A 15,661-nucleotide genomic window follows, 5' to 3' on the forward strand; every position below is an offset into this window, starting at 1 on the left:
AGTTGAAAAGTTGCAAAGCCCAAAATATATCGGGAAAAGTGGTATTAAGCAACACATGTGCGTTTGATACCGTAGCATCGTTGATTATGGTAATTAAGATTTTCAAAATCGGAAAATACATAATAATTTATAAGTACTTACCTAAATACCTAATATTTGACTAAAATATTAATTATTTTAGAATATCGATCTGGTCTTATAAAATAAATGTTTAATTACTTACTGAATGATTTTATTATTGCTAATTTTAATTTAATGTTTTTAGGTATCTTATTGTGATAGTAAAAACTATGCAGAAAAAGTTGACATTCAAAATAATCAGTTTTTAAATATGATTACTAATACTGTCAAATATGGAATTAAATCATCGACTTATTCAGAAAGAGCTGATTTAATTATAAATTATATGGACGTCAACATACAATCGCTAGACTATGGTGTTACATTAGTTGTATATGACACAACTGCTGGACATGTGATAAAAAAAATGTTGGATGACTTCCCTACAGCAATAGAGACCAAAACATGTTCAAACAGCAAATGTATGGGATCAAAAAATAATCAAAATAATATTATGTTTCTAACTTATCAAGTCAACAGCAGTCAACTATTTCAAGGGCTTCAAAAATATTTAGACAATAGAGTAATTTTGAAAAATTCAAAATGCATTGGAGACTGTAATTCATCAATATCGACTAATTTATCGGACATGCATTTGTTCATTGACATTTTATTTTGGGAAGGTAAGAAAATATTAATATACAAAATAATTGCATATAATTTAATATTTATAACTGTACAGCGTGTATAACAGAAAATTTGTTAGGTACAAATGAAAAATGAAAAATTGATACAAGTTAAACGTATGAAAAAAATTATTAAAATTGTAAGGATCATAAATAATTTAAGATTTACTTATGTCTGCATATTTCTAAAATAATATTTCGAAAAACGATTTTAAGGTTTTAAATAACTATTAATCCAAATAAATAATGTCATTTTAGAAAAATATCAAAAAATATACTCCATGAATTAAAAATAAAGGATTCGAAAATAAAAATTGTATACTGCACTTGTAGTGCATGCGTCTAAAAATTATATTAAAACATTTTTTAAATTTTAATATTGATAAAAATATTTGATTTCATTTTTCGAGCCATTCCGTTACACCTTGTATATAAAGTTTTATACGATTGCAAAAATGCAAACTATTTGAAAAAATTGAATTCAATGTGTTATCTTTTTATATTAATTAATTAGTTATTAACAATAACTTTTTTTTAGAGGGCGATTTAGATATGAGTCTTCAACATAGTACTGAAGCAGCAAAAATTGCACAGATCAGACTATGTGACATTCCACAAATATTGTGCAATGCAAATCGCACATTTGAACTAAGAGGTGTCATAAGTTTTTTGCCTGGAAAAAGTAAACTAAGGAACTCAGTTGGACACTACAAAGCATACGTTAAGAGAGGGGCATCAAATAATTGGGAAATATTTGATGATCTCAAAAAAAAACCGATTCCCGTAAAAAGCACGACAAAAGTCAGTTGTGAATTTTTATTGTATACAATTTAATGTCAATATTTTTTTGTTATTTAGATTTTATTAACATGTAAGAAAAAGTCATTCCTACCTATGTATAAAATTAATTTTAAAAAGTATAAACTAATGTATAAAAAGTTATTTCAATTTTTATAATATAATCGCTACAATATTAAAATGCAAACAATTTTAATAATTTAATCAAATTGAAAAATTATTTCTACAATGATAATTAAAAATTAACCAATTTCAACAACTAATTGAATTTATAAACTAAATTATCAAATTCGTAGTTTTAGGAAAATAGTTATAATAAACAAATCGATATCCGAGAAAATAGCTGAATTGCTAAATATTGGCGTATAAGCGATTATGCAGTTCCAGTTATTTCGAGTTGTGGGGGGGCTGGGGACACGTGCAAATTAGAAAAACGGATTTTGCAAAACAACGAATGACGGTAGAGTTTCGGGACCAAGCGTGCAAATACATGCTAATTACATGCTAAATATTGGCGTATAAACGATTATGCAGTTCTAGTTATTTCGAGTTGTGGGGGGGCTGGGGACACGTGCAAATTAGAAAAACTGATTTTGCAAAACAACGAATGACGGTAGAGTTTCGGGACCAAGCGTGCAAATACATGCTAATTACATGCTAAATATTGGCGTATAAGCGATTATGCAGTTCCAGTTATTTCGAGTTGTGGGGGGGCTGGGGACACGTGCAAATTAGAAAAACGGATTTTGCAAAACAACGAATGACGGTAGAGTTTCGGGACCAAGCGTGCAAATACATGCTAATTACATGCTAAATATTGGCCTAGAAAAAAATTTGAAAATAAGTGATTTTGATGGGTGGGGGGGTCGGAGACACGTGTCTACAGCCCCCCCACCTATTTTCTGATCCCACGCCTAATTAAAGCGCGTGCAAATTACAAAAGTTAGCATGCAAATACATGCTAATTACATGCTAATTTTTTGCCAAAAAAAAATTTGAAATATCCGATGTGGGGGGGCTGGGGACACGTACGTACTTCAGCTGAAGTGGCAGTGTGGCTTGTTTGAGGAAAGTGTAGGTAAGTTACCATCCTGCTTGTATTTTAATACTTGAACGCATACGCAGCCAGAACTCTTCATTTTTTTAGGTTCTCATAAATCTTTTATTCATTTGTCGTGTCTGGTCTATCTAGAGTAGAGTCCTCGTAAGGTATTTATGAAAATATTAAATTGTACATAAGTTTTAGGCCAATTTTTCTTTATATGACCCAGGTCGGTTCTCAAAATTTTTTAATCTTTGTGTTTCTTTATAGGAGTCCGTTAAAAACACTGATCCAGGGACTTTGGTGTGCCAGGTTGAAATGGGTCTTCTTTAATTGGTTAATAAAAACACTGGAACTAGTTTGCAATGTTATTTGGTTAACGACATGATTACGAATGTATATAGCAAGTTTTCTACTAAGCCATTTGTAGTTATCTAAATAATTAACAATATAAGTAATATTATTGTTATTATTGTCTATGGTTCTATATAATAGTACTTATATAACTTTTTTCAATAACTGAATAATGTTTTATAAATTAATATTATTATTATTATATTGTTATCTTTATACATATTTGTTTTAATATATATTATGCATAAAAATGATATTACATTATCAATTACAAAATTACAAATGCATTTAAAAAAAAATTATATTATTTTTACAGAAAAAATGTATAATTTACACAATACAAAAACATCATTAACTGAATAAATGTATTTGTTCGTTATACGATTAAATACAATGTACCTAATAACTGACAACAGTTAGGTACGTACATAAACAGTTATTCGTAGTCCGTCATATTATTAATATCTTTATCTTTTATCATTTCATTTTAATTTTCCTTAAGAGACGAATTTAAAAGAAAAGTGTTCTTGGTCGGTCGTTAAAGTTGATCTGAAATGTAAAATATCAAATCGCCCATGTCGTGAATTAAATATAATTTATTAAATGATGAATGTCAAATGCATTATCATTTATCAGGTACCTATATTAATTTATATTATTACCTTAATTATTCTTATAACCAACACCTTATGTAGACATTCTATGATAAATTTTCAATTTACTAGTGAATATTCAATGTCTAACTTTAAGTTTTTATAAAAAATGTATATTATTTTCATGTAAGACCTTTGTTTGATAAAGCAAGAAAAACTTATGCGGAATCATCGTAAGATCAATACATTTACCACTCCGATAAAAAAGCCTCATCATACTATAAACTATAAAGCACTGTTTTTTTTTAAATCTACATAGAAGCTGTAGAGTGTATTAGTTTGATACCACTTTTTGTCAAATTTTATGTAAATATTGTGTGTGGTGAATCAAGCAACAAATAAAGTATTGAAAAATGAAAGTATTCATAATAAACACAGCGAAGAAACTACATAAGTATTTAAAAAAATCATTTTCAAATGTACTTAAACGAAAATCGGAAGACGAATTGGAAAAGCCTTCAAAAATTATTGATAGAGGCATTTTATATTAATCAGAAGTGATACAAAATTGTACAGATACAGATATTAATAATATTTATCAGTATTTATACCGTTCTCGTAGATCATCATAATATCCTAAACTTCTAAAAAATCTTACTGAAGTAATCAATGTAATGAGTGAGTGTCAAATTAAAATCTGAAAACTTTATTCTTTTCATTGATTCAGATGACAAAATTATTTGCTCTTCAACAAAATCTAACTTAAAATTAATATATTCAGAAGACAAAATATTTGTGGATGTTACTTTTTACATACTAAGCAAAATATTTTATCCAGATTTTTACACCATCCACATTTTTAAAAACAGACATTATGGTCCTCTTGTGTACTTTTTATTACCCGACAAATGTAAAAACACATATGCGCGATCGTTTGGTTATGTTCAGTTTTGTATAAAGATAATTTTTTAATCATATAGATAAAGATAAAAGATAATTTCTGAAATAGTTATCTAGGTAAAGAAAAATTTAATTATCTAGAAAAAGATAAAAAATTAGCATTTATTATTCAGATAAAAAAAAAAGATAAAAATGTTTCTTTAAAGGTACCTATTTATCTCAAAACTAATTTGCATAAAGTATATTAACTTATATTATATAGGTAACACATTTAAACATTATAACAATATATAAACATGGTAAAACCAAATATTTTGTTGAAACAATTAAATTAAAATTTAATAAATTAAAAAAAATTATAACTTTTAATGCTATTTTCATTTGATACTTTGAGATCATTGGGGTCGTAAGATTGCGTTTGAAGCTTTTGCTTTTTATTTGAAGTGCAGTTTGACTCAGAAATTACAAATTTGTCCATATTGTGTAAAACAAATAACAATCGTTAATTCGAATATTGTGACGGTTGGTAAAATAACGTATAACTAATATAAGTGACTACAGAGTACTAGACAGTAGACAATGAATAAGAAATAAGAGTGAATAGTGTGACAATATGTGTTCCTGTGTTTGGTTAAACTATTAAATTAATTATAGAACTTAATGATACATAATATTGTTATCGGTATAATATAAACATTATTAAAATATAAATATGCACTACCTATTAATGTAGATATTATTGCAATGCTAAAATTAGTATTGTATATATTTTATTTTATACTATAGTGCAGCCAGCGAAACTAGTGGCCGTTTTTTCATTAGGGCTACGAAGAATACTTTACCGCGTAAAATAATTTCAAACACATTTATACTTGTTGTATATTATACCTATTTCGCAGCTACTCGTTCGGTACGCGCTAATCGTATATTATTCTTACGTGTGGCTATGGAACGGGCCTTTACTATAAAGACATAACATTTGATATTTTTGTAATACACATTTTTTATTAATTTATTATCACGTTATCAAAATAATAATATAATAATAATAACATTTAAAATATTTACAATTGTTTTCGAATTTTAATAATAATTATAAAACTACTCATCGTCGTCGTCGTCATCATCGACGCTCGAACTGCTGTCATCTGGATAAATTGTTAAAATAATCGGCTCTAATATTTCGTCCCTCAGTCCTGCTTTATAGAAATCTTCTTCTTGAATTTTCACGCAATGTTTTCCACATTTGGCCCAATCATCAGCAGTTACCGCGTCAATTTTTTTATGGACAAGTGCCTCAACATCAGTAATTTTAAATGTTGAGTTTTTTTCAGCAACTCTCCCTTTAAATTGTGCCCAAATTAATTCTATGGGATTATACTGAAAGTGGTAAGGCGGAAGTCTTACCACTTCATGTCCCATTTGTTGTGTCAATTGATCCAACTTATAAATTTTTCCACGCGGCATCGCAAGTTTGTCTTTCGCCCGTAATTCATCTAGAGTTTTTACGGGAGGAAAGTCTATATTTTTTTCGTGCAACCATTGTTGAACATCCGCCTTCCTACTATTTGACTTGGGGAAGTCATCGAGTAATGCAGAATGATATGACGCGTTGTCCATAACAATAACGCTGGGCTCTTCCAAGTTCATTAACATTTGCAAATACCAATTTTCAAAGATTGTAGCATTTATCTGTGAATGATAATCTTTGGTATAGCCAGAGTTACAACGAAAAATTAATTTTGCATCTTTGACAAAATCAAAGGAAGGAGACCCAGCGTGACAAATTATAAGGCGACTGCCTTTTCCTGTAGGCACTTTTAGACCCTCTGTATTTTCGTGGTTTTTCCAAATATATCCTCGAGTATGATTTTGGTTAACCCAGATCTCGTCTAAATAGACTATTGGTCGAGTATCACCATTTATACGAAGCTCGTTCATTCTACGTAAAAATTTTACGCGCGCTGCTACTATGTCCGACCGTTCGATTAGAAATTTTCGACCGTCATTACACCTTTTATATTTAAAATTCAGTTTTTTCAAAATAATTTTTACTGATGATTTCGACCCCCGGTAATCAGTTTTTTCTCGCAATGCCGCTAGAATTTTTGCACTTGTTGGAAATTCTCCCTTGTCATAAAAGCTGTGAACCACCCTTCTGACCACTTCACTGTCGAAATCTTCAAGGTCAGTGACAGGTTTGTTACGACTGTAACGTTTTCTAGGCGACCGAAATTTTATATCTGTAGAACTTCCGACACCTAACTCTTCTTCAACACCAAGAGATATAGTTTTGCTTTCCTTACAAATTCTCTGTACAGTAGACCGACTTACCCCACAAGCATCTGCCGTACGCTCTCGACATAGTTGAAAAAAATTAGCCACTTCCGGTTGGTCTTCTTTACTGTCCAATATTTTAAAATAATTGTACACGTTGTATATAGTTTTTTTGGTTTGAGAATGTTTATCTGGCCGGATCGACATTTCAATTGAACAATATACGCACAAAAATGGTGAAAAACCGCAAAAAAACAAAAATGTACAAATAAACAGTAAGAAATTCGTAACAAACTCAGTTCAAATTATAACAACTAGCACACACAAGACACAAAATACATGTTACACGAAGCAAATAGGTCCAGTGACTAACATAAAGGTCATACAGCAGATGGTTTAATGGTTAGAGGTTTGTATTAAAATCTACAGGTATTCGGCATGCAACGGTCACACAATAGTTGACTATTAAATAATATGCGTTATAGGCTATTGTATATTTTCCCCCCGAATTGTATTTCAATTATAATACGTATCGTAAACTATAATTACAACACTACGTAGCAACGCATTTTACTGATTATTTACAATAGAATAAGAACCACTTTTCGTGAGCCGGATTACAACCTAACATAATATTCACTATATTCATTTCGAAAAAAAGATCGCGCAGCTGCACAAACAACCAAAATATTTAGAGCCCCTGGTTTACACGAAAACGGCCACTAAGGCGCGTAACCGTCAAGCTTCTAGTTTCGCTGCCCGCACTTTAGGTAATACTGATTATATATCTTATTATTAATCAATAATAATTTTGTTTTATGATAGTTTCAAATTTTAAGTGCAAATGGTATGACTAACTATGTTGTGTATAGACAGCCGGCAAACACAAATACGAATACGCCGGACACGTATTTAAACCAAAACGTTAATATTAGTTTATTACTAAGAACACGAAGAAAAAAATCATTGATTATAGAATAGACTATTATATTCTATTATATATTCAATGCTAATACATATTCATAAAACTGAATAGGTAAATAGTTAAAATAATAATTTTTGACTATTATGACGTATAATGTATAAATATATAAAATTACAATTTTATAATGGGAAAATATAAAATACCTTATTAACATTACTATTATTATATTAGCACGGAGGGCTAGTTATTATATAAATATTTAAAAATTAAATGTTATCTAGATGTTTTAATTATTTATCTTAGATAACAGCACAGATAACATATTTCACATTCATGTGTATAAGATAAAAGATAAAAATAAAACTATCTAGATAAATTTACCTAGATAAAACACAACACTCTTATATTATTGAAAAATGTTTAGAAATAAATTTATGGTTCAGAGTATCGCAAATAGTTTCCGATTTTGAAGAAGTTATATATATTGCTGTAAAAACAGTTTGACCAGAAATACAAATTGTTGGATGTTCATTTCATGTCGCAAAATTGGTGGAAACATATTTAAGGTCTTGTTAAATATAAATTTGAATACACATACAAATTTACAATAATGTTATTTTTGTATTATGTATTATTAATATTAATATTCAATCGTGTTAATTTATTTATTCTTTAGGTTTATCAAATGAATATAAAGCTGAATCATGTGAAACAGGTAATTGGCTAAAATTGGTATTGCCGTATTGGCTTACCATTATTAAATTCGGAAGAAGTATGTGATTCATTTACAATAGATTTGATGTTAATTGCTCCAGATGATGAAAGGGTAGGAAAGTTCTGCAATTATTTTTATTTAGTTGAATATCATATTGATAAAGGAGCGAAATTTAATCTACGCATTCGGGTGATAACATCGGAACGTAATACTTTCCACTCAAAATTAAATTAACAAATAACAAAAGCTTATTCCATAATTTTCATTAAAACTTTTTTATTATTTGTTAATAAAATATTTTATTAAAATTAATAGTAGATACATTGGTGATATAAATAGGAAAAATGTACGAACAATTTAAGGTAGTAAGTTAATTAGAAAAACAATAAGTTATCAAAGTATGTTCCATGTTTATTTCTGTGAAATTATGACGGCGATCTGTAAGAATGTACTTGTAGTAAGAAAAACTGCATTCAACATCAACACTGGTGATTGGAGCATATTTAAGATTGGATAGTATAACCAGCGAATAATTTGGAACAGATAAATCGTTGAAATTAGCACTACCACTTTGAAGTATTTTCGAAATTTCTTTTAAAACCATTAATCCTTTATTTTTATTCAAAATGTTTTTACATTTTAATTTAATTATTGCATTATTTGCACTATTAGGAAGTTCAATGATAGAGTTTTCCACTTGCTCTAAAATTTTTAACGAGTCTACAAGGGACAAATTAGAGGTTTCAAGGTTAGTTTAGGTACAACCAACCTATGGAACTATTTTAAGTGTCCGAATATTCGAGAGACATAAAATATTTGATATTATATAAACGTACCTATGATCTGTGTTTTTTTTTTGCTCAATACCTTTTGGGATTGTTAGGTGCATATTTGTACAGTTTTTGTTAAAATATGCAGAAATATGAAGAACATGCATTAACGTCAGAATATGCAAAAACATGCAGTATAACATTTTGATATTTAATCAATCGAGTAATGATTTGTGGACTCTCATTGATTGCATGCAAATGATGTTGAAAATAGCAACATGCGTTTTATGCAAAATCCGGTCTTTACACATAATTGATTAACTAGTGTGCGGTTATAAACGATAATGTGATTTTAGATAAATGTGTGCGTTATTGACGACTGCTAGATGTTACTATAATATGCCTATTATTAAATTTAGTCGAACGTGTGATGCTATCTTGATAGCATAGTCAATTTATTTCGTGTAGTTCTATGGACATTCAAATATCAAATGTTTTTGAAACGCGGCTAGGAAAACGTTGTTTTAAAAAAAAAACAAACATAGCATTGAATAAATATGACAAATGTAATTTAAATTAAATTAACAAAAAAAAGGCATTTTTTATCACGCCTGTTGTAAACAGACAGTCCTAATCTTGTAAAAGTGAGAAGGAAAATGTTTGAAATAATCTTAAACATTATTTTTGTTAAGGGTTTAGTAGATTTTTGTCATAGTGTAACGATCGAAATTATATTTGTCATTTATTAATTATTATGAACCATGATGCGATAATGCTCTCCGTCCCACGGTCCCCTCTTGCCTCCGCTCATAGGTAACACCAAACAACACACACACACTGTCACGTATACCTACCTAGTACCCGTGGTTCGGATGACTGGCCGACACTGTATCGTATTATTAACACCTCATTAACGGCATAGGTAATAATAATGTAAAAATGTAAAGTTCACCGGTCAAACATATTTGATGATTATTACGCAACATTATTATGCAACGCTGTCCGGTGAACAACCCGCCCGGTCACGGCCATTTCGTATTAGTATATTTTCTTCGCTTCTACGGACCACAGCATGTCGGAGTAAAGAAGAAGAAAGTCGCCGAGTGCGTCTTCGGGACGACGCTCAACGGCCCTGAACAATGATGGTAGTATAATTTTATTAATGTTGTGAATACAACACACACACACCCACACCTTGGCCGGTGAATTTGTATTAATAAAAATTAAATAGGTTTTGACACCTTTGGTGTTCTTTGAAATTATATATTATAATATTCTGATGATCCGTATACGTATACTATGTTTTATGTGGATATGTTATTATTGATTTATTTATACGCTGGTGACCGATATCCGGAGCCATGCTTGAAATTGACATACAGTCAAATTCCATATTTTATTCTATTATGTATTTATATTTTATATTGATCTATTGTATCTGATCGGTGACCTTCAGTGGCGGCCAAGTTTTTATGCCGTATGGCTTTTCTTGGTCATAAATTAAAATTTTATTCCTAATATACTTTAAATAATCACTCCCCATATCTATGTTTTTTTTTTTTTTTTTAACTTTTTCCCCTTTTCCGAGTCACTTATTCATTTTATATGTAAAAAAAAAAAATCCCATATGCTCCGGTTTCCGAATCTCGGCTGTGGGTTGGCGACCTATGCTAGCCTCGTCAATGTGCACTCCACGCCGAATCTGGGTATGGCCCCGTGCGAGATGTTACAATAGTTTATGTACGCAAACGAGTCCTACGTTTTGGGGTCATTTATCACAGGTATTAAAAATTCGTGTGCGAAATCGAGTTGTACATTTGTAAGCAAACGAGTCGAAAAGGTTAAATGTACACAAACGGGTATCGCCCATTGCATGTTTGCCAGACTGATAGTGGACGCTTCCCCCTACTTCTGGTGTTCCAGCTAAGCTCAAAGCCGTTATAATTAACGGTCGTCGAAAGTCTCGAGTGGTTGAGTAGTTAATGAGTCGCACTGTCACAGACTCATAGATGTTGTTTCATAACCTTTATTATTTCATTATTTTCTTAAACTCAAGGCTTTATTCATAGTTCACGTTGTAGATAGTAAATAGATGTGCACCAGAAGTATTCAAACTTTTTCATCCTTCGGATCATTTGGGTGTTCACAACATTTTGATGGTTCCCAAATTATTATGAAAAAATTGAAACAACAAACGGATACCTACCTTATTATTAGGTATCCATAATTTTGTATAATGGTGTACCTAATAGTTACTACGTTATAGTGTAACCTTTCACGATAAAGTAGGCAATGAACACGATTGATTTGTTTTATTACTAATGTATTATTATTACTGAATAAGTGTCAGTTTTTATTATTTTATTTGTCATTCTAATTACTTAATGAAGTGCCCATCCCCATAATTTTCAAAAATCCAGTGAGCCGTGACTTTATTAAAATGTATGGAGTATGGAGTATCTAGTATCGCGATACTCCTGTAACGAGCTGTGACTTTATCTATATATATATTTATGAGTCCCTGGTAGTATAATATCATAATAGTAATGCTGAAGAGCAGCGGAGTAGTGCCAATAATAGTAATAATGCATATGACACTATATATATATCACAACTCATATAAATATTCTTTAAAGTAGGTCACGCAGGAATTGTGTGTTTTATGTAAACGGATATCGTGTTATAATGTGTTGTGTAAGGGACATCCGGTTAAGTGACACGTGCAGCCACACGCCACAGTCACACGTGCCATACATGACCACGGGTAACATGGATATGACTACTTGAGTAGGGACTAGGGATTTCTCTACAAGAGGAGCTCGTAGACACTACAATAGTCAGACGAACTTACCAACAACTAGCGACTGGAAGCTGAACACACTAGAAGTCACATCTCGTTATTACCATTTAATTGAATAAATTAATTGAACTTAGTCATTTTTTCCATATTATTAATTATTGGACTTATAATAAATAAAATATTATTCAAAAATCATCAAGTGTTGATTATTCCATTCAACTTCTTGACAATCCTAGAAAGGCTCGCTACACTCCAAAGCCAAGTATCTAGTATCTTGTATCTAGCATCTCAATACTCCTTTTTGAGTATCTTGCCCAACACCCTGCCTAGGTCTTATATAATTATAAATATTATTTGCAATCATTATGGAAATGAAAACGACGCGACCATTTGAAGTTTTATTTCTAGTCAATGTATATATATATATGTCACTGGGTTGTTACCATATAACATATTGTACCTACAGACGTAAAGTCCAATTCAATGTGCGTGTGTCACAGATATATATATATATTAATATATTATATACAATATAAATTACACATATAACTATATTTTATGATTTATCGGTACTGGGTTGAAAAATTATTTTTAACAACCTACAATATAAAATAAAAATATTAATTTCTGGATCATTAATTATTATCATCATTATTATTATTATTATTATTTCTTATTAATTATTATTTTGATAATGAAACCAGAATTGTATTGTATCTTGTATCGCATCATAAATTATTTTATGAAATACTAGATACATTGACTAAAAATGTATTACGATACAAGATACTCGATACTTCATATAATTATATCGAGATACAGGATACAATTGCATCTAAGATACGAATCTACGATACTTGTATTGCAGATACTGCCCAACTCTGGACCTAAGTATGATGTTGGTTTCCAGTGCTTTGACGCTGCTCCCTTTGCAAACTCTCGCGATGCCCTAGGGTGCCACGATCCACAGTTTCAATACTTCTGATTTACAATAAAAAAACTTTGAAATATTAAGTAAAACTTAATTATGTATTGCGTGAGATATTGAGTTATCTATTTAAATTATTATTAATGTATTTTTTTTTTTTAACACCAATGTAATTTATATTATCTATTATTGAGGATGTAGCCGCACTCAGCTTTAATAATAATAATATTAAGGTGCCTTTACGGCAGGAAGGCAGGCCAGCCAAGGTGCTGCACTACCAACCAAATAAATAAAATAAAATATAAATAATAAATAATAATATAATTCAGCTTATAGCAATAAATAGAAACAGCAATCAATAAAATAATATAATAATAATTTAGGGTAAAATAATGCTGGTCTTATAGAGGAACACTGAATACAATAAAAATTAGTAATGAAAAAATATCTTAATACAATGAAAATGTGTGGCCCATACGGCACACAATATAATAAATTGACAGGAACAATATTTTTTACTGAATATAATAATAGATAGCCTTTGCGGCTAGGCCCGTCGGCCTTAAACAATGAAAAACAAACAAATGTGGTTGACCAATACTCACATGTGATTGTGATTGATGGCGGATTTTATCCCAACGCGACCGTAGCAGAACTGTGATGAACCTGCCTAACAGCACACCGCAGTATTATAAAGTAAAGATCACAGTCCAGTACGTGCGACCACCAAGTCACAATCACCAACGAAGACAAAAACAACTTGTTGTGTTCTGCAGCCCAAAAACGATGACACAATTGACAAAACAACGTTATTCACAGGTGACCGCTGGCAAACTAAAAAAACAATGAAATGTTACACGCTGGACAATATTAAATTGCCTCGAACGATACTTTATCAGACGGTCGATTCACAAAAACGAAGAGGTTACAAAAACGTGTTTTTCAATGAACAAATGGCTGCAGACACAGGAACATAAACGAATGGATGTGTACACCACGAGAAGTAAGCGCAAAGAGTACACGACGGTGCCGACGACATTCACCACGAAGGCTATGCCGCCGGACACAACAAAATGAAGATAAGTGTCTCAGTGCCACCACACAAAACTGGACAAACACGCGAACTTAAGAAAACTTGTGACACTGAGAGCATGACTTTAACTTTTTACTGACAACATAACCGAAAATTCAAACTGTAAAAACAAAAACGAACATTTCCGTGCGATGATAACAGCGCGATTACGTAACCGGTCTGTCGCATACGGAGGCTTATCGCCGCCGCCAACAATGACCGCGGCTACGCAACGCACCGATACGCAACGCACGAAAATGATAAAACGAAACGAAAACGAATACAACAACATGACATATAAACATATAAACGCGAACAGAGGAAGTTACTTTTTTTGGATTTGATCTAGTAGTCACATTGTTTTTAAGTTAAAAATATTCAATTACAATTAATTATAGAAGTTACTTTTTTTCAAAAATTTTTCTAAGGTTTAATAATCATGTTCACTATTTCAATGAAATAAATAAGACATAAAATATGTATAATAACATATTTTATTGATAATAAATTAAATGTAAAATTCATCATTCATTCCTAAATGTAAACATTTAAAATAATAATTGGGACCTCTGAAAAATTGATTACAGCCGGTTACAAAAATCCAATTAAAATAATCTTACTTTAATAAATTTATCCTTTTTAATAATATCAAAAGTAGTTTTCTTTATGGTAATTTTTATTTTTGCAGTACAGTTTATATTTTTATATTTTCTTCTTTCATTTTGTGCTGTTACAACTTTTCTATAATTACTATAATGACAAGTATAATATATTATAGGTACTAATTATCATAATTTATACATAAATACAAATTTAAATATATTATAGGTATTGATTAAAGAATAAACTATAAAATTGGCTACCAATTAGCTATATAAAATGAATTATTTAATTTGATCAAAGCTTCACTGTTTTGATTAGTGTTCCTTACTTGCTATGAAGTATTTTATAAGTCGGAAAATTCATCAATCCGTTAGTCATTAAGTTCAAAATTATTTATGTTAAAATGTATAACACAATTACTTCTCTAAAACTTATAATGATATTTTTAAATGTTGAAGGTAATTGAACTGGAGATTTACTGTGATTGTATTCATTTTAATATCTACTTATTAATATGTAATAGTGAGTAAAAGAAAATAATAAAAAAACAATTTAAGTACAAAAATGTTTTCAAACTGTTTTAAGAGAATATGATATAAACATTATACTAGTTACAACCTAATAAATATATTTTATGATAGTTTTGGTATTAAAGAAATGAATTTTACAATTATTAATACAGTGGGATTAATTATTTGTATATATGTATTTTTATATAAATCCAAGATCCTAACATATAAATTATAAATACATTTGTTGAACATTTCAAGTACTTATGGTTGTTTGTTTATTATTTCTAACACAATATTATCAGAATTAACTGTGGGTAAGTTGTTAATTTATGTTTGATATACTATGTCAAAAAAATGAGTATTTAAAAAGTTCAAATGTTTGTAAAAATTAATGTGATTGACTTAGCTGTTCAGTAAACTTTTTTTTAAAATTCTTTTATAGGTAGGAAAACTTATGTGTTTTTTATTACACCTTTTAAGAAAAAGAAAATTGTTTATGGATTTCTAACTACAAAATATTTGCACTTTTTCTCATTTTTTTTTTCGAATTTTGACTAAGTTCTAACTTTAAAAGTTTAAAGGCTTATTAAAAAACATGGTGACTGTACTTCTAGCTAGATAGAAGC

The 15,661-nt window shown here is 30.0% G+C and overlaps 2 protein-coding genes across 2 annotated transcripts in view; both read right to left on the reverse strand.

Annotated features, from left to right (window-relative positions):
• LOC107168672 (venom dipeptidyl peptidase 4-like) overlaps positions 1-15,572 on the reverse strand; it is a 40,808-nt gene extending 25,236 nt beyond the window's left edge. The window contains exon 1 of the mRNA XM_089219710.1: positions 13,454-15,572. The gene's annotated coding sequence lies outside the window, so the exon portion shown is untranslated. The remainder of the gene's footprint in view (positions 1-13,453) is intronic.
• On the reverse strand, positions 5,535-6,917 carry LOC107168673 (uncharacterized). Its single transcript, XM_015518158.2, has one exon. The coding sequence runs from the start codon at positions 6,915-6,917 to the stop codon at positions 5,535-5,537; it is 1,383 nt and encodes a 460-aa protein (XP_015373644.2).
• Positions 15,573-15,661: the final 89 nt, after the last annotated feature.

The sequence above is a fragment of the Diuraphis noxia genome, unplaced genomic scaffold (assembly GCF_037042655.1).
Source record: "Diuraphis noxia isolate RWA-SAM2 unplaced genomic scaffold, SU_Dnox_SAM2 contig0001, whole genome shotgun sequence".
NCBI lineage: Eukaryota > Metazoa > Arthropoda > Insecta > Hemiptera > Aphididae > Diuraphis > Diuraphis noxia.

Coding starts and splice junctions, on each gene's coding strand:
- LOC107168673 (XM_015518158.2), bottom strand. CDS start 6,917: ATGTCGATCCGGCCAGATAAACATTCTCAAACCAAAAAAACTATATAC.